Source organism: Cyprinodon tularosa, unplaced genomic scaffold (genome assembly GCF_016077235.1).
Source record: "Cyprinodon tularosa strain WSP-4 unplaced genomic scaffold, ASM1607723v1 ctg739, whole genome shotgun sequence".
NCBI classification, from domain to species: Eukaryota; Metazoa; Chordata; class Actinopteri; order Cyprinodontiformes; family Cyprinodontidae; genus Cyprinodon; species Cyprinodon tularosa.
Window position 1 is genome coordinate 19,781 of NW_024039495.1, and position 17,974 is coordinate 37,754.

The 17,974-nt window shown below is 40.1% G+C and overlaps 1 protein-coding gene and 1 pseudogene across 1 annotated transcript; both read right to left on the minus strand.

Moving 5' to 3' along the window:
- Nucleotides 1-3,118: 3,118 nt before the first annotated feature.
- LOC119773005 lies at nucleotides 3,119-3,764 on the minus strand (annotated as a pseudogene).
- A 2,426-nt stretch (nucleotides 3,765-6,190) lies between these two features.
- LOC119773007 (polyadenylate-binding protein 1A) lies at nucleotides 6,191-12,326 on the minus strand. The gene is made up of 15 exons (XM_038269783.1): nucleotides 11,529-12,326; nucleotides 10,847-11,040; nucleotides 10,572-10,687; nucleotides 9,720-9,859; nucleotides 9,525-9,619; nucleotides 9,296-9,433; nucleotides 8,284-8,379; nucleotides 7,917-8,189; nucleotides 7,735-7,825; nucleotides 7,528-7,650; nucleotides 7,269-7,411; nucleotides 7,082-7,166; nucleotides 6,865-6,995; nucleotides 6,670-6,760; nucleotides 6,191-6,558 (listed from the first exon to the last, which is right to left on the minus strand). Exons 1-14 carry the CDS (start codon nucleotides 11,719-11,721, stop codon nucleotides 6,671-6,673), a joined length of 1,908 nt encoding a protein of 635 aa, XP_038125711.1. The 5' UTR covers nucleotides 11,722-12,326; the 3' UTR covers nucleotides 6,191-6,558; nucleotide 6,670.
- Nucleotides 12,327-17,974: the final 5,648 nt, after the last annotated feature.

Sequence of the window (17,974 nt, forward strand, 5' to 3'; positions counted from 1 at the left end):
CCTTCATAAAATGTAAGAGGTCTACCTACAGTGTTATTTTTTTATGTAGACTTAATGTGATATTTCCATTTATATTACTTTGGGTTGGGTTTTTTGTTGGTCCCAACAGATTCGGATGGTAATATCTGCCTCTTGAAGCCTCCTGTCCCAACAGTACCCCATCCAGTTGTCAGGAGCCTACTCCATACACCATCAATTATGACAAATAGTATTATAAAGTGTACTCTATGAAATGCTCATCTTCACAGGATGATGGGGATGAAGAAACTGTTTCTGCTGCCACAGACAGGCCTAGAGAGGTAATTTTAATATTATTTGTCTACACATCAAACAATCTACACATTCACATTTATATGTGGAGTAGCCTATAGAATCCAAGTTTATATCTATAAATGGTCATTCTTATCTCTACACCCCAGAGTGTGGAAGAACAGCAGGAGAAAGGTCCATCAACTTCTGGTGCACAGATGGACACAGTTTAGTGATTTACAGTAAATGTCAGTTTCATTCTGAATTGTAGACTACATTCATGATGTGACTCTAATCTAATGTATTTTCAGTTGCCAGTTAAGGAGTTATATAGACTTCTTCTTATTAAAAAGATAGAAAAAAACAGCAAAGAACTTGTATACTTGGAACGCCGGATCCAAAAGGCAGATCTGGAAATCGACATTCTGAAACTAAAGCTAGAGGTGAGTGTATGGTCACAGGTGAATTCTAGGAAGTATTGAAACTATTTTAAAATCTTTTTTTTTTTTTTTTAGCAAATGAAGAACACCATATAAATTGCTGTGATTTTGTGTTTATTCATTTTTTTTGTGGTGGTGGTGGATATCATGTGTATTAATCTGAGAAGACATTGCGGCATATCATATCCCGGACTACCCTTCCATCCTGGAAATCTGCAGGGTTGATGAGCTCTTCCTCAGGGTCTTGTAATTGTAGGGCAGGATGTTGCTCCCCTCTAATTATGGCAATATTATGGAGAACAACACATGCCACAATAATGTCGCAGGCCCTTTCAGGGGTTACCCTGAGGTGACGTAGGCACTGGAAAAGTGCTTTCAACAGGCCTATGGTCATCTCCACCCAGGCTCTCGTCCTGCAGTGTGCCACATTGAAGCGCTGCTGTGGGCCTGGTTCAGGTTCTGGGTAAGGGGTCATAAGATTTGGTCGGCATGGGTAACCCCTATCTCCCAGCAGAAAGCCATCAATCTCTCCTGTAAGAAAGTTCACATTGCTTTAGAGCTGCATAGAAATTCCCCTGTAAGTGTTTAGTGCATACATTGAAATATGTGTAAAGGATATACATTTACTTACCCCTTTCCAGTCTGTTGCTCAGGGTTGACTCCCGATAGATTCTTGAGTCATGAACAGAGCCAGGCCACTTGTCCTCCATATTTGTAATTATATGTGCAGCATCACATATACAGGTGCTGGTCATAAAATTAGAATATCATGAAAAAGTAGATTGATTTCAGTAATTCCATTTAAAAAGTGAAACTTGTATATTATATTCATACATTACATACAAACTCATATATTTCAGATGTTTATTTTGTTTAATTTTGATGATTACAAATGACAACAAATGAAAATCTCAAATTCATCATATCAGAAAATTAGAATATTACTGAAGACCAATAAAAACAAAGGATTTATAGAAATGTTGGCCAACTGAAAAGTATGAACATGAAAAGTATGAGCATGTACAGCACTCAGTATTTAGTTGGGCCTCCTTTGGCCTGTATTACTGCAGCAATGCGGCGTGGCATGGAGTCGATCAGTCTGTGGCACTGCTCAGGTGTTATGATAGCCCAGGTTGCTCTAATAGTGGCTTTTAGCTCTTCTGAATTGTTGGGTCTGGTGTATTGCATCTTCTTCTTCACAATACCCCATAGATTTTCTATGGGGTTAAGGTCAGGAGACTTTGCTGGCCAATTAAGAACAGGGATACCATGGTCCTTCAACCAGGTACTGGTAGCTTTGGCACTGTGTGCAGGTGCCAAGTCCTGTTGGAAAATGAAATCTGCATCTCCAAAAAGTTGGTCAGCTGCAGGAAGCATGAAGTGCTCTAAAACTTCCTGGTATGTGGCTGCGTTGACCCTGGACCTCAGAAAACACAATGGACCAACACCAGCAGATGACATGGCACCCCAAACCATCACTGACTGTGGAAACTTTACACTGGACTTCAAGCAACGTGGATGAAGTGCCTCTCTTCTTTTCCTCCAGACTCTGGGACCTTGATTTCCAAAGGAAATGCAAAATTTACTTTCATCAGAGAACATGACTTTGGACCACTCACAAGCAGTCCAGGCCTGTTTCTCTTTAGCCCAGGCAAGACGCTTCTGACGCTGTCTGTGGTTCAAGAGTGGCTTGACACAAGGAATGCGACAGCAGAAACCCATGTCTTTCATACGTCTGTGTGTGGTGGTTCTTGAAGCACTCACTCCAGCTGCAGTCCACTCTTTGTGAATCTCCCCCACATTTTTGAATGGGTTTTGTTTCACAATCCTCTCCAGGGTGCGGTTATCTCTCTTGCTTGTACACTTTTTTCGACCACATCTTTTCCTTCCCTTCGCCTCTCTATTAATGTGCTTGGACACTGAGCTCTGTGAACAGCCAGCCTCTTTAGCGATGACCTTTTGTGTCTTGCCCTCCTTGTGCAAGGTGTCGATGGTCGTCTTTTGGACAACTGTCAAGTCAGCAGTCTTCCCCATGATTGTGTAGCCTATAGAACTAGACTGAAAGACCATTTAAAGGCTTTTGCAGGTGGTTTGAGTTAATTAGCTGATTAGAGTGTGGCACCAGGGGCCATCAATTTTGAACCTTTTCACAATATTCTAATTTTTTGATATGATGAATTTGAGATTTTCATTTGTTGTCATTTGTAATCATCAAAATTAAACAAAATAAACATCTGAAATATATGAGTTTGTATGTAATGTATGAATATAATATACAAGTTTCACTTTTTAAATGGAATTACTGAAATCAATCTACTTTTTCATGATATTCTAATTTTATGACCAGCACCTGTAATCTTGACAGTGCAAAGAATGAGAGATGTTACAGTATTGTGGTGTAGTCTTTGACCATTAGAAACAGTAGGCTGTCAGTGTACCTGCACATTAATACTGTGGATGGATTTCCTGTTCACATAGTCCGCTTCATTTTCAGAAGGTGCAATGATCGGAATATGTGTGCCATCAATGCATCCAACCACATTCGGAAATCCTAAAGGGAATTCTAATTATTAGGTTACTTCCAGGGGTCACAGCAAGATATTCTTAACTGAATGTAATTTATCAGGTTAGCCTCATTTAAACCGATTTATACACCACTGACCTGCAATCCTGTGAAACTCCTCTTTGATGACTCTCACTGGTTTGTGCCCAGGAAACAATACAAAAATTATCAGAAAGCGCTTAAGAGCACACTTTCCTTACCGCTCTGCAAACAGTAGCCTTACTAATATAAAGAAAACTTCCATTCGCAAAGAAACGTAAGGCAACGCAAAGAATCTGCTCGGATGTAAGAGCACGGCCACGATGGTTGATGTTTCTTATGTAAGGATGGATGAGATTATGGATGTATCTTATTGACTGTAAAGAAAAACGGTAACGCTCAAATAAAAATGGATAGGGATATGACAAAAAATCCACTCTGGGCCTCAAAATCCTTTCCCGACGTAAATGTAACTCCCTACGAAGTAATACAGCCTCTTCGTCAACAGGATTATCCATAAAAGGACATGCCATTTCATTCCCTTTGATACGCTCTACGTGACTGAAATGTGTGCAATGAATATGTCCCCAAAGAATCAATGAGGCGTTTAAACACCACTTCCTCTTTAAAAAAGGGGAGGAGACCAAAATAAACTCTGGATTTTCTGAAGAAAACCTGCTCCCGACCAGGTTAGGTTCACAGGGGAAATTGCCATGGTAACTGACTCTGAGTATAAGTTACCTCTCTTTCAGAAACGGGCTTGACTTACTCTGCTTTCTCAGGGTTTAACTTACCTCCCTTTCTGAAACAGAAAACCCAGAGTTTCCCCTCATTTCAGGGTTAACAAACTCAGAGTTTTCACTTAACCTCCTTTCTGAAACAGGCCCCCGTTCTTCAAATCCTCTTGGTTTTCCCAGGATTCATTGCGAGACCAAGCAAGCTGGCTGCTCCGTGATCAGAGGAAAAAGGCACTTGGCGCCGACTAGTGGTGAATATTGGAAGTGCAGTTTAATACAATTCAAGTCTGTGAATAGTTCTGTCTGAAATGAATGAAAATAGTTGTTTTAATGGTTATTGAGTCAGATATGTGGCGGTAATGTTTGATTTATCTAAAGGTTTTTACCTTTTACTGTGTAAATGGGTTTGGCTGTAATTTAAGGACATTTTAACATATCTGCAGTGTGGGGACTATAAATCTGATAGGATTTAATTTTTTTTTACTGTTTTGCACAATATGCTTAACCAAGTATATTTTGTTGTTGAATATTAGAGATTTTGCAGGTATATTTTTTATATAGACATTGTTTAGATGTACTTCTATCTTTCTAACCCTTTTATAGAATAGAAAATCTCTTTATTGTCCCACAATGGGCAAATTTACAGCAGCAGAAAGATTACTGAAAATGGTCACACAAATGAGGACCTTAGAAAAATGAATAAGAATAACATAATAGGGAAGAGTTAAAATATGAATAATAAAATACTGTAAAGGGGCTACTGTATAAAACCTCAAACTAAACGCTATTCCTGACATTTTGAATTAAAAAAAAAATCCTGGATGGATGGGAAGAGAAACGTCTTCAAACTTGGAAACCAAGTCCAGTGGATTGTTCTTTTTTTTTTTTTTTACTTTTTTGGAAGAATTATCTTTGCTTCACTTCCCTATGAGTGGCTATACCTTGATTGCTAAAGCAAATCATTGCTGGAAATAAAGCATTTTCTTTAACCACTCGATTTTTTACCACCTAGTGTTTCAAATTCAGTTAAATATTGAAAAATATTTTGATGGTGTGATCCCATTTTTTCATATTTTTCATGAATTAGGAAATTATTTTTTTCCACACTATTTTTCATAAATTTACATAGAATTTAAAAAAAATACAAATAAAATTACTCTCTAAAATTATACTCAAATCATACCCATGATTACCCATACCCAAATTTTATCCATCTTCGTTCCTTAATTGACTGAAGAAATTAAAGGACAGTTTGATTTTGGTCGCATCTTTTTCATTCTTATAGATCAATCATAAAAACACCAATGAGGCCTTTTTCTTTTCTAAGGTACAACCTTACACTGATTTAGACAATTTAGAGCTTATCAGCCAAAATCTGTGTAGTTTCAATGCATTACTGCTCTTACATGAATCATATTTCACATTCACAACTAAATATAATAAAACGACATTTCATGGCGTCCTTAGTACCAGAGGCATACTGTATTAAAGATAAACAATGTTGACTGTATTTAGAGAGTTCGGCCTTTAACAAATTTCTCTCCTAAACTGACATGGCCACAGTTCTAAAAGGCTGGTCCTCTCTTAAATGATTGCATGACATCCTTAACAGCCAGAGTTTACTCCCTAAAGTGATTGTTTGGTCTCAGGCTGTGTTTTGAGAAAAGTTTGGAGCAAATCAGCATGAGCCTCATGTATTGGGCCAAAGTTTGATCAAAAACTTAAATCTTGGAAAACGTTTAAAAAGCTAAACGTTCTTCTATGATTCTTTTCATTTCTTTGGTTTAGCAAAACCTGGTTTCATTCATTGAAACTAAAATAAATACAGCGTTTAAAAAAAATGGATCCACATCCTGTGCTAATGCCTAAAAAAAGAGGCTTCTTTTGAGCCCATAATAATTTGTAAACAAGGAAAATGTGCAAATTGCTATACAATTCCACGTCTCCTTTAAACAAAAACCTATTTGAATCACATGTTGCTGCACATGTTGTGGAGCAGGTAAATTATACATTTTCTGGTAAATTTATATAAAACCACAGTTTTCCCCATGAAGTTTCAACAACATTTCACTAAATGCTTCAGAAGTTTCTATTATACTGATTAAAATTGCCATTTGTTGGCCCAACAGTGACACCTAGTGGAGAATAGTACTGAAACATTGAACTATTGAAGCCCCTTGAAACCAACATCTTACCGTTAATAAACACAAACCAATTACATATTTTTGAATGACGTTTTATTATAGCCAGTAGGTTGCAATACTAATTGCCCCAAAATGCTCAGCAATCACTTTCCTGATATTGCTGACAAGTTGAGCACTGACAGTAAAATGACATAAAACAGAGGAATGCATTCAATTTTATAACAATTTTCAATTTTTATCTATTTTGCTATTTTTTTTAAACTAATTTTTTCTTTATGATCAAGGTCTAGTCAAACCATCTCTAGACCTGGCAGATTCAATCGTTTTTGTATTTTTTTTAAAGAAATAATTTATCATTTTGCAATGTTTTCTGAGTTTTAGGTTTTTCGATGTTTAAGTTTTTTTTCTCTTTTTCCATCGGTGAAGCAGGTTTCAAAAAGCTCGAGCTGCAAGACAAAAGAACAACAGTATAAATAATTAGAAGCAAAGGATTTAAGATGATGCTAAGAATGAAACTGCTCTTAAAGTCGTGCTTTCGATCGATCGCTCGTGAACACCTTAGACGCTAGGAACACCAGCAGGTGTGGTGGACTTCTGAGCAGCCTCTTTGGCCTGGTGGGCCTGCAGCACAGCAACAGCCTCATCCACCTGAAAACAAAACATTTAGTGAAACAAATGAAAAATGTCTACCAAATGAGGAGAAACTGATTTTTAAACGACAGCATCCAGATGTTGAAACTAAATAGTCAAACCTTGGAGCGCAGGGACTCGGGAGATTCAAGCATGTGAAGAAGCTCAGAATTGTCGATCTCCAGAAGCATGCCAGTGATCTTACCAGCCAGGCTGGGATGCATATTCTGGATGAGGGGGAACAGACGCTCACCTATGGAAGGAAGAAGCCGGCCGTCTTATAAAGAGAATCAAACCAAACGATGAGTGACATCATTGGTTAATGGATGGCTAACTCACCCAGCATCTGCTTCTGTTCCTGAGGCGGGGCAGCCGCCAGCATGGAGGCAGTCAGCGGCTCCTGGCCTTGGACATGGACAGCGGGCTAAAGCAGAAACAAGGACATCAGAACTCCAGCTGGTGTACAAACACAATCAAATTAAAAAGCACTGATGTTGGATGGAAAGCGAGGCAGGGTTGATCTTACTTGCTGCATGGAGACTGGAGGCTGGGAGGCCATGTGCTGCTGAGGATTGCGCACACCAGCAGCGTATTTGTACCCTGGCATGGGACGGACTGGGGCTGCAGTGGCCGAGGCACCGGCAGGACGCTGGCCAAGAGCCTGGGTCGCTACGGGGAGGAACAGAACCAGTCGCTTAGTTAAAAAAAAATAAAAAAGCTGAAATGATGAGCCAGTTACCGGATAGGGACACCTTTATTAGGATGAGCTAATCGGAAAGACTTACGCATGCGCTGGGAGGCCATCATGCGTGGGACCTGGGTGTTGGTGGTAGTGGTAGCACGAATGGTGTTGAAGGTCTGCGGCCTTGGTGCCGACGCACGCATGGCGTTGGGCATGTTTTGGAAGTCTGGTGAAAACACCAGAATGATACACATTTAATACACAAACACTCCGATCTTTAGAAGCTTGAATATTGTGGGAGAACACTTACGCTGAGGACGCACTCCCTGGGTGGCCCAGCGAGGACCGGGACGAAGCTGGGCCAACTGGTTGGCAGAGTAATACGCAGCACGGTTCTGAGCCTGAACACGAGACCAACCGTGTGTTAGTCACAAAAACCAAAGGAAATCACCAACAGGAAGTTTAAAGCGAGTCAGCTGGTTGGAGGGTCACCTGTGGAATAGCTGCCATGAAGTAGCCTGAAGGTGGAGCAGGTTGGTAGGGGTTGAGGACGGGGTTGGGCACAGCGCGAACCGTAGCCATCCTCTGCATATACTGGTTGGTTAGATGGGCCTGACGCTCTTCCTTTCGCTGAGCCAGAGCAACATACAGCGGCTTAGTGGCCACAATGCGCCCATTCATCTCCGTCACAGCTTTAGTCGCCTCTTCTGGGGAAGAGAAGCACACGAAGCCAAAGCCTTTACTGCGGCCGCCCTCCATCATCACCTGCGGAGGAGGAGAGGATCGATTCGTTACATTTCCAGACAACCAACTGATTACACTAAATGTATTCTTCGTATATTCAAAGGATCACTTTTACCTTTGCACTTGTGATGGTTCCGAATGGAGAGAACTCTTTGCGCAGACGCTCATCATCCAGGCCGTCGTCCAGGTTTTTAACATACAGATTGACACCCTGGTAAAATAAAAACAATTATGACTTTCCTTACTAAGAATGAGGAATTATTATTTAAGTGTTTATGTTTTCCCACTCTTGTTGAAATTATCATTTTCCTATTCTCTAGCTTTTCCAAACATACGCCTTGACGCAGAATTCAATTCAGTTTATTTCTGTAGCTCCAATTCACACCACACGTCATTTCAAGGCACTTTACAATTCACCAGATCATACAGTCATATTAACCAGTTATATCTGATTCCGTAAATTATATCTGATATATCTGACTAAATTGTTTTTATAAATGTGTTGTTTTTTAATAAAGGATTTTAAACGCAACAATAATCACATTTAATGAATTTTAATGCAAAAAATAATAAAAATTTTGACTTAATGACCCGCGGAAACCCTATAATAATTAATAAAATAGACCCTGAATCTTTAAGCCATTAAACCTCTGAAGATAGTTTACAATTCAGACCATAGCCGGGTTCAGCATGCACACCTGCATCATTCTGTGAATGATTAACCTCTTCTTATCTCTCTGTATGCTTCCTGAAAGGCTGCTGTGCACGGTTTCATTTTAGAAGATGCACACCCAGTAATAAGTCAACTACAAATAAAACAGACATAGTGATCCCCTTTAGGAAAGAAACCATTTCAGCACAAATGATGGATGACAATCACCCAATCAGCATCTCAAGCAGACCTGAATCTTTTTCAGTCAATTAATTCACAATAATGGAGAGACGAGAATCATCCCACATTTACTTTTTAGCCTCATAAAGTTATATAAACCTTCTAACACATTATCAGTCCTTTAAAGCTTTATCCCTGAAAATAATGTTGAGGTTAGGTGGACATAATATACTAACTGGATTTAACTGAACTTATGATGAGTGGAGTCTAATTGTCAAGAGGAAGTCAGACAAACCTGATATCTGGTCATGCGATCTTGTTTCATCTGCTCAAATTTACGTTTGAGCTCATTCTGACGCTCCCCCTTCTTCTGAGCGCGGCCCACGTACACCTGTCGGCCATTCAGCTCTTTGCCATTCATGTCATCTACAGCCTACGGAGCCGGAGCAGAAAAGTAGAGAAAGTCAGATAAGTTCAGAAAAAGATGAGATAAAGAAAAATGCTTGAAAGGAAACTCCATTAACCTTCTGTGCGTCTTCGTGTCTCTCGAAGCTGACGAAACCAAATCCCTTGGATTTGCCGCTCTCGTCTGTCATCACCCTGATACTGAGAGCAGGACCTTCAAAACAGGCAGGCTAATCAACACGTCTATCCAGGCGCTTTGCACTTGTCGGTTGGTGACTTTTATACAATGTGCATCTGAAATCTTGACATCTCACCATATTTGCTAAATAACTCCTTCAGCTTCTCGTCATCCATGTCTTCCCCAAAGTTTTTGATGTAAACATTGGTAAACTCTCGGGCTCGTGCCCCAAGCTCAGCCTCCCTCTCTTTGCGTGACTTGAAGCGGCCGACAAACCTAATGAACCATAAAAAGCATATTAGCAAAGTGATGCTGTATTCAAAACTGACAGCTATAGGAGCTTAATGGTACAGCTAATCTAAGAGATCCTGTAAAAGCAAAGTATGCTTCAGCTGTTCAAGCCAACATCTCAGTCGCACATCAAGATATAACCTTTTTTTATTAATTTAGACGCTGTTCTGTCAGATGAGCACACCAATAGTCAATATCAATTTATCCCCTCTGTTTATCCCTTTAGTTTTGTACAAAAATAGTCTTTAAACTACTTACTTTTTGGTGTTTTTTTGTTTGTTTTTTTAAGCATATTGCAATCTCACCTTAAATTTTTTTTGTAGATGACTGAAGGGATACACGCACATTGAGGTGGTTTAAAGTCCATTTTTCGTACAAAACTAAAGGGAAATGCGCAAATCTGACCTCTTGCACATTCATATTGACTATGGGTATGCTGGTCTGACAGGGTATGCTATTCTGACAGAAGGACAGCACTAATGGGATTTCAACCAGGTTGCAATATTAATCTAGATTCAAAAAGATATTCCCATCAGAACCCCAAACATTCATTCTAGAACAATTCAATGAAAACTGGTTGCAAATGCATCTAAATCAGGAAGCAGGCAAACACAGATAACACTGAAGTTAGGCTAAACATACTTTGTTAAATGTCTTTTAAACATTTGTAGAACAAATGTAAATCTCCACCACTTACACTTTTCTGTCATTGAGCAACATGCCGTTCATTTTCTCAATGGCTCGCTCAGCTGCCTCGTGGGTCTCAAAGTGCACAAAACCGTAACCCTTTGAGCCATTTTCATCACAAACCACCTTAGAAAGGGCAGATTTAAGGGAGTTAGAAACATCTAAACACACCATGCATGTCAAGCATTTTTAATTCAACTTTCAACCCTCTTGAGATCTCTTTAACTCATGCAGTGAGTCCACATGAACCACAGCCACACGCAGTCCGGACGCGTTGAGGTTTACCTTGCAGGACAGGATGTTTCCAAACGCAGAGAAGGTGTCGTAAAGGGCCTTGTTGTCAATAGACTTGTCCAAGTTTTTGATGAAGATGTTTCCCACCCCGCTCTTCCTCAATGAGGGGTCACGCTGAGACCACATGATGCGGAGAGGTCTGCCCTTAATTACATCGAAGTTCATGGTGTCCAAAGCTCGTTCAGCTATAAACAATAAATCATGGAAATAAGAAGGTATAAGTAGTACACATTTACTGATAATCACCCAAGTAACTGAAAATGTGAGGCTGAATTAGGGTGACCAGATTTGGGTTTCTGATAAGGAGGACATTTTTTGGGAGGGGGTGGGGGTAATATAAAATCATGCCAATAGATAACATACGTAATGCACACGTGCTTTTATGCAATTTTAAGCCATTTTCGATTTTTAAAGACAAAAGTTGTGCCTTTTCTTCAATAGCTTCCAGGTCATGTGACCCACTGACTCCAAATCTATGTCAACTTGTTCTACTACTTTAGCCTGATGAGGCACACTAATTTTATTCAATTTCAAGCCTTTCTAGAATTATGGCTTTACGTGCTAACCACCCAATAAATTATAATAATAAAAAATCTGGTCACCCTGGGCTGAGATGAATTTGAAAAACAGTCGGATTAAACTATGTCGTTACATTATTTTAAGGTTCGCTTACCATCGGCGGGCTGTTGGAAGTTAACGTATGCATATCCCAGAGAGCGGCGGGTGATCATATCTCTGCACACCCTGATGGAGAGGATGGGTCCGGCTGGGCTGAACTTCTCGTAAAGCATGGCCTCGGTAACGTCTGGATGCAGGTCCCCCACGTAGAGGGAGGCCATAGGGTAGCTAGGCGCGCTGGGATTCATGTCGGTTTGTTTTCAATCAATCCGATAAATGTTTAATTCCAATGCAGAAAGGTGGCTTTCAGGTGATTTTAAATAGCGTTCCGTTCTCTTAATTTGGCAAACTCTAAAGACCAGAGCCACGATAAGGCTAACTGCTAATAACGTGGGCTATGTAGCACGAACAGCAAGATGTCGGAGCGCGGCCTACTCGACGTGGCCTTAAATGATCAAATTTAAGAATATCAGCTCCTTCAAAACAACAGAGTGTTACACTATCGACAAAATCAAACATAAACCGTGACAATTACAATGCCAGGAAGTTAAACTTGTTTAAATGAGAAAAGCAATAAGGCTAACGTTAATTAGCAGCGCTTTCAACAATGACGCTATTAGCCTAGCCTGCTAACACCGTTCCGTCTTTCGTTCCTTTTTTCCGAAGGTAGCGTCTTCTTCGCGTTGCTTCGTTGGCAAATCGAATCCTGCTTCACCGATTTAAGGTTTTCTTATAAAAATATGTCTGCGGGTGGTCACTAGCTTTTGGTTTGTTTCATAATAATAAAATGTGTGCCGAGGCTAGCTCCGGAGCACACCCTACGCAGACGGATTACAAGAATGAAAGGAAGGACGGCGGAGGCTGTTTCCAGGTTCCAGTCGAAACACCGGCGCGTGCACTAACTATGGGTAACGTCATGTGCTCTCGCGATATTTTAGCTCTTAAGAGGACAACAATGTGTTTCGTTGTAAAGAACTTTAATTAAATGTGAGCTTCCAGTCCTTGAAAAAACGGAAATTAAGTTTTTCAGAAAATTAGAACTATAGCCAAGGCAAGACGTAAAAAACGAGTTTTAGTCTATAGTTACTAATTTGTAATTTAGAATATATGAACTTGTCTTGTAATATTAAGCCTGTTATAGTAATGCAGCTGGCATAGAGGGAAGAGTCTGTGGTGCTGTTGACATTTTCAGGCTTGTTAAAAGCGGTTTTCAGCCGGTCTCTCTACTTCTTCAGAATCAGATCAAATCATTACAAAAGGTTGTGACTTAGTGGTTAGGGCATATAGCTTGGAATCCTCAGTAGGGTGTAAATAATAAGGGTTTTGTATCGATGCATCGATCCAACAGCTGACGATCCAATGCATGGACATTTCAAAAAGACTATCGATTCACGATGTTTTCCCCTCCAGTCTACTCCCGTGCTGCGGTTTAGTATACAGTCATAGTCAAAAGTATTGAGAATGACACAAATATATTTTCACATGATCTGCTGCCATCTGGTTTTCATGTGTGTGTGTCAGATCATCACATACAGAAATACAATTACAATCATATTATGAGTAACAAAAGCTTTTAATGACAGAATGAGTTAATGCAGCAAGTCAATATTTGCCGTGTTGACCCCTCTTCTTCAGGACCTCTGCAGCTCTCCCTGGCATGCTCTCAATCAACTTCTGGACCAAATCCTGACTGATAGCAGTCCATTCTTGCATAATCAATGCTTGCATTTTGTCAGAATTCCTAGGTTTTCATTTGTCCACCCGTCTCTTGATGATTGACCACAAGTTTTCAATGGGATTAAGAACAGGGGAGTTTCCAGGCCATGGACCCAACATCTCTATGTTTTGTTCCCTGAGCCAGTTAGATATCACCTTTGCTTTATGGCAAGGTGCTCCATCATGCTGGAAAAGGCATTGTTCATCACCAAAATGCTTTTGGACGGTTGGGAGAAGTTGCTTTCGGAGGACATTCTGGTACCATTCTTTATTCATGGCTGTGTTTCTAGGTAAGACTGTGAGAGAACCAAATCCCTTGGCTGAGAAGCAACCTCACACATGAATGGTTAGAGGATGCTTTACAGTTGGCATGAGACAAGACTGGTGGTAGCGCTCACTTCGTCTTCTCCAAACCAAGCTGTTTTCCAGATGTCCCAAACAACAAACAATGGGAAAGGGGATTGATCAGAGAAAATGACTTTACCCCAGTCCTCAGCAGTCCACTCCCTGTACCGTTTGCAGAATATCAGTCTGTCCCTGATGTTTATCCTGGAGAGAAGTGACTTCTTTGCTGCCCTCCTTGAGACCAGGCCTTTCTCCAAGAGTCTCCACCTCACAGATGCACTCACACCTGCCTGCTGCCATTCCTGAGCAAGCTCTGCACTGCTGGTAGCCCGATCCCGCAGCTGAAACACTTAAGAGACGGTCCTGGCACTTGTTGGTCTTTCCTGGGCGCCCTGGAGCCTTTTTGGTAACAATGGAACCTCTCCTTGAAGTCCTTGATGATGCCATAGATTGTTGACTGAGGTGCAATCTTTCTAGCTGTGATTCTCTTTCCTGTTCGGCCATTTTTGTGCAGTGCAATGATGACTGCACGTGTTTCTTTAGAGATAACAATGGTTCACAGAAGAGAAACAATGATGCCAAGCACCAGCCTCTTTTTAAAGTGTCCAGTGGTGTCATTCTTACTCTATCATGACAGATTGATCTCCAGCCCTGTCATCACCACCCACACCTGTGTTAACGGAGCAATCACTGAAACAATGTTAGCTGGTCCTTTTAAGGCAGGGCTGCAATGATGTTGAAATGTGTTTTGGGGAATAAAGCTCATTTTCTAGGCAAATACTGACTTTGCAATTAATTGCTGTTACGCTGATCACTCTTTATAACATTCTGGAATATAAGCAAATTGCTGTTATAAAAAGTGAAGCAGTAGACTTTGTAAATATTAACATTTAAATCATTCTCAAAACTTTTGGCCATGACTGTAGGCCTATTTTTGTTACCTAAGCTGGTGGTAAACTTATGCACCCATTGAAGTATTTTTTGATGCAAGGCCTTTAAGAATCGTATAACACAGATGCATTATTATTTTTCAGAGGTTTTCATAGGCATAGGTGGACTACAACTTTGCTAGTTTTGTTATTTGCTGTTGTTTTTCAAATAAAATGAAAACCAATATTACAGCTTTAATTTATTTATTTCAAATCTGAAACATAGTCTAGCCTTTAAGGTAAAAAAAAATGTAACCAATTAATGAATCGTATCGTGGTGTATTCTTGAGTATCGAAAATAATTGAATTGTTTGGTCAGGGAATTGATTCTGAATCGGATCACCATGATGGGTTTAATTTACACCCCTAATCCTTAGGTTCTGAGCTCGAGTCCCATTCCCACAGACTGCCACTCTGGCTCTCTGAGAAAGAACCTTAAATTTAAAAAAGTTTTCTCCTCTTGTTTATGTTGTGTTGGTTTAAATATTTCTGCGCTCTGAATCATTTTTAGTAAAGTGAATATACCCCACACTGCTCCCCCGGGCGCCGCACGATGGCAGTCCACTGCTCCCCAAGGCGATGGGTTAAATGCAAAGGTAAATTTCTCCAATGTGAGATCAATAAAGTTCAGTTATTATTATCAGGAAATGTGACCAAAAGCATTGAGTCTAGAAATGTGTGGACATAACAGAAAGGATGAAACATAACAGCTGTGACTTAAGCGGTAAATGTCGCTCCCCTACATGTAGAACGGGTCTGAGCTGATCTGTTACTCATTTCTAAGAAAACTTTGATATTCCGCTTTGTAAAACTAAAGACCAGCAATGTTCTTTGTAAATTATCTTCTAGCAGCTTTTTTCAAAAGCCAGTTTTATTTAGTTTTCTAATTTTCTTGACCTTTTGCTGCATTTTATGGAATAGAAATGTTCATTTACTGGCTGAAAAGCTGTACTATACACTCGTTTTGTATACACTCTGTATATACAAGATGACAACAAAATATATCTAAGTCTTTTACATAACTATGGTCTTTAGAGATCTGCAGTTTCTTTGAGTATTGTCCGTTTTAAAATATTGAAATTTTTTATCATGCTGTGACACAAAGGGCTTGAAGGGGTGTGTGTGCTCTTCTTCCCATGACTGCACTCCACTAATCCATCTTTAATACTGCAAATCCTGGCAGCTTATATGAACAACCAACCTCCACTGCAGTTGCAGACAGTATTTTCTTAAACATTTCAAAACTTTCAGCGGCCACTTAAATAAATCAGCATCGATACCTGATTTTTAAATGTAGTGGCTGTTTAGTGGTTTGGGCATAGAGTTTGAGCCCCACTCGCACAGACTGCCATTCTGGGTCCCTGAGCAAGGACCCTTAACCCCACACTGCTCCCCAAGGGGACGGGTTAAATGCAGAGACTGAATTTCTTTGCTCTGTACATGTGACAGTGTAATGACAATAAAAGAGCAAGAAAAATAAATGTTTTACAGATTTTATGCGTAAAAAAAAAAAAAAAAAAGGTATGGATCCATTTATGAACCAAACTCTGAGCCTCTAAACTGCTTCATAATTTGTCCTGGGCACAATGAACATTTCTATAAAGAGCACCAACAGGTTAGTGTCTGGGAGAAAATGACCTTATAAATGTTCTCTCTGCTGCTCTGTATCAGACATAGTACAGCAAATCAATGATGTATTAAATTCAGGTCATGTTAATGCTTCCCCTTTACTACAGCGACTCAGTCATGGTCTACCACCCGAGGACGTGTTTGAATAAAACACGGTTTATGTCGATAACACACTTTCAAACCTTTATTTCTGTTTATCAGAATCATTTTCTTTTGGCTAATAAAACATTGAAAATTGATTTACATAAGATTATGGTGCCAAAGGAAGAAATATATATATTATATATACAGTCATGGCCAAAAGTATTGAGAATGACACAAATATATTTTCACATGATCTGCTGCCCTCTGGTTTTCATGTGTGTATGTCAGATCGTCACATACAGAAATGCAATTACAATCATATGAGTAACAAAAGCTTTTAATGACAGAATGAGTTAATGCAGCAAGTCAATATTTGCCGTGTTGACCCCTCTTCTTCAGGACCTCTGCAGCTCTCCCTGGCATGCTCTCAATCAACTTCTGGACCAAATCCTGACTGATAGCAGTTCATTCTGCACAATCAATGCTTGCATTTTGTCAGTTTTCGTTTGTCCACCCGTCTCTTGATGATTGACCACAAGTTTTCAATGGGATTAAGATCAGGGGAGTTTCCAGGCCATGGACCCAAAATCTCTATGTTTTGTTCCCTGAGCCAGTTAGATATCACCTTTGCTTTATGGCAAGGTGCTCCATCATGCTGGAAAAGGCATTGTTCATCACCAAACTGCTCTTGGACAGTTGGTAGAAGTTGCTCTCAGAGGACATTCAACTTTATTCATGGCTGTGTTTTTAGGTAAGACTGTGAGAGAGCAGACTCCCTTGGATGAGAAGCAACCCCACACATGAATGGTTCACGGCCTTGCTCCAAGAGTCTCCGCCTCACAGTGCATGCAGATGCACTCACACCTGCCTGCTGCCATTCCTGAGCAAGCTCTGCACTGCTGGTAGCCCGATCCCGCAGCTGAAACACTTTTAAGAGACGGTCCTGGCACTTGTTGGTCTTCCTTGGGCGCCCTGGAGCCTTTTTGGAAACAATGGAACCTCTCCTTGAAGTTCTTTATGATGTAATAGATTGTTGACTGAGGTGCAATCTTTCTAGCTGCGATTCTCTTTCCTGTTAGGCCATTTTTGTGCAGTGCAATGATGACTGCATGTGTTAGACTTTGTAAATATTAACATTTGAAACATTCTCAAAACTTTTGGCCATGACTGTATATTGTATATATATATATATATTGGTTATTGCACAGGTTATTTATATAGATGTGCATTTATATATCTATTGCACTGGGACTCAAGCCACACTCAATCATGTATTCTAATGAATAAGAAGGATCTCTGCCAACATACATCTTAGATTAAAAAATCTAATTTGTGCACCTGTACGAGTTACAAGCTTTATGATACAAATCCTTCCATACCGACTTCAAACCGCGCTTAGGGAACTTTTTAACCCCGATATCCCTATGGACATTATATCCCCTCACCCCCCCCCCCCCCCCCCCCCCCCCCCCCCCCATAGCATCCATTTTCCCATCAGCCAACCATCTGATTATCCAGGTCTAGTTATCTTATGGTCAATGCTTTTCCCCACTTCTAAAGGTAGAAAGGATGTAACCCCCCCCCCTGTAATACTATCATAAACCTCTAGGGGGTGCTAAATCACAACAAACACCCCTCCTGTTCTATACAACTTGAATTCTTTAAAAAAACAAACAAAAAAAACTTTAAACTATGTAAATCCTATTTTGTTTAACTGTCTAAATAAAAATTCATTCATTTTAACTAAGAGTGAAGAGTTGACTGGCTGTAAAGGGACACAGACATTAGCAGGTTAAAT

Excerpts from the sequence above, each read along its gene's own strand:
- LOC119773007 (XM_038269783.1), bottom strand. The coding sequence starts at position 11,721 with ATGAATCCCAGCGCGCCTAGCTACCCTATGGCCTCCCTCTACGTGGGG. Across the intron at positions 7,826-7,916 it reads TCATGGCAGCTATTCCACAG|GCTCAGAACCGTGCTGCGTA; the intron begins GTGACCCTCCAA and ends TCTCGTGTTCAG. Across the intron at positions 6,996-7,081 it reads GGAACAGAAGCAGATGCTGG|GTGAGCGTCTGTTCCCCCTC; the intron begins GTGAGTTAGCCA and ends TTCCTTCCATAG.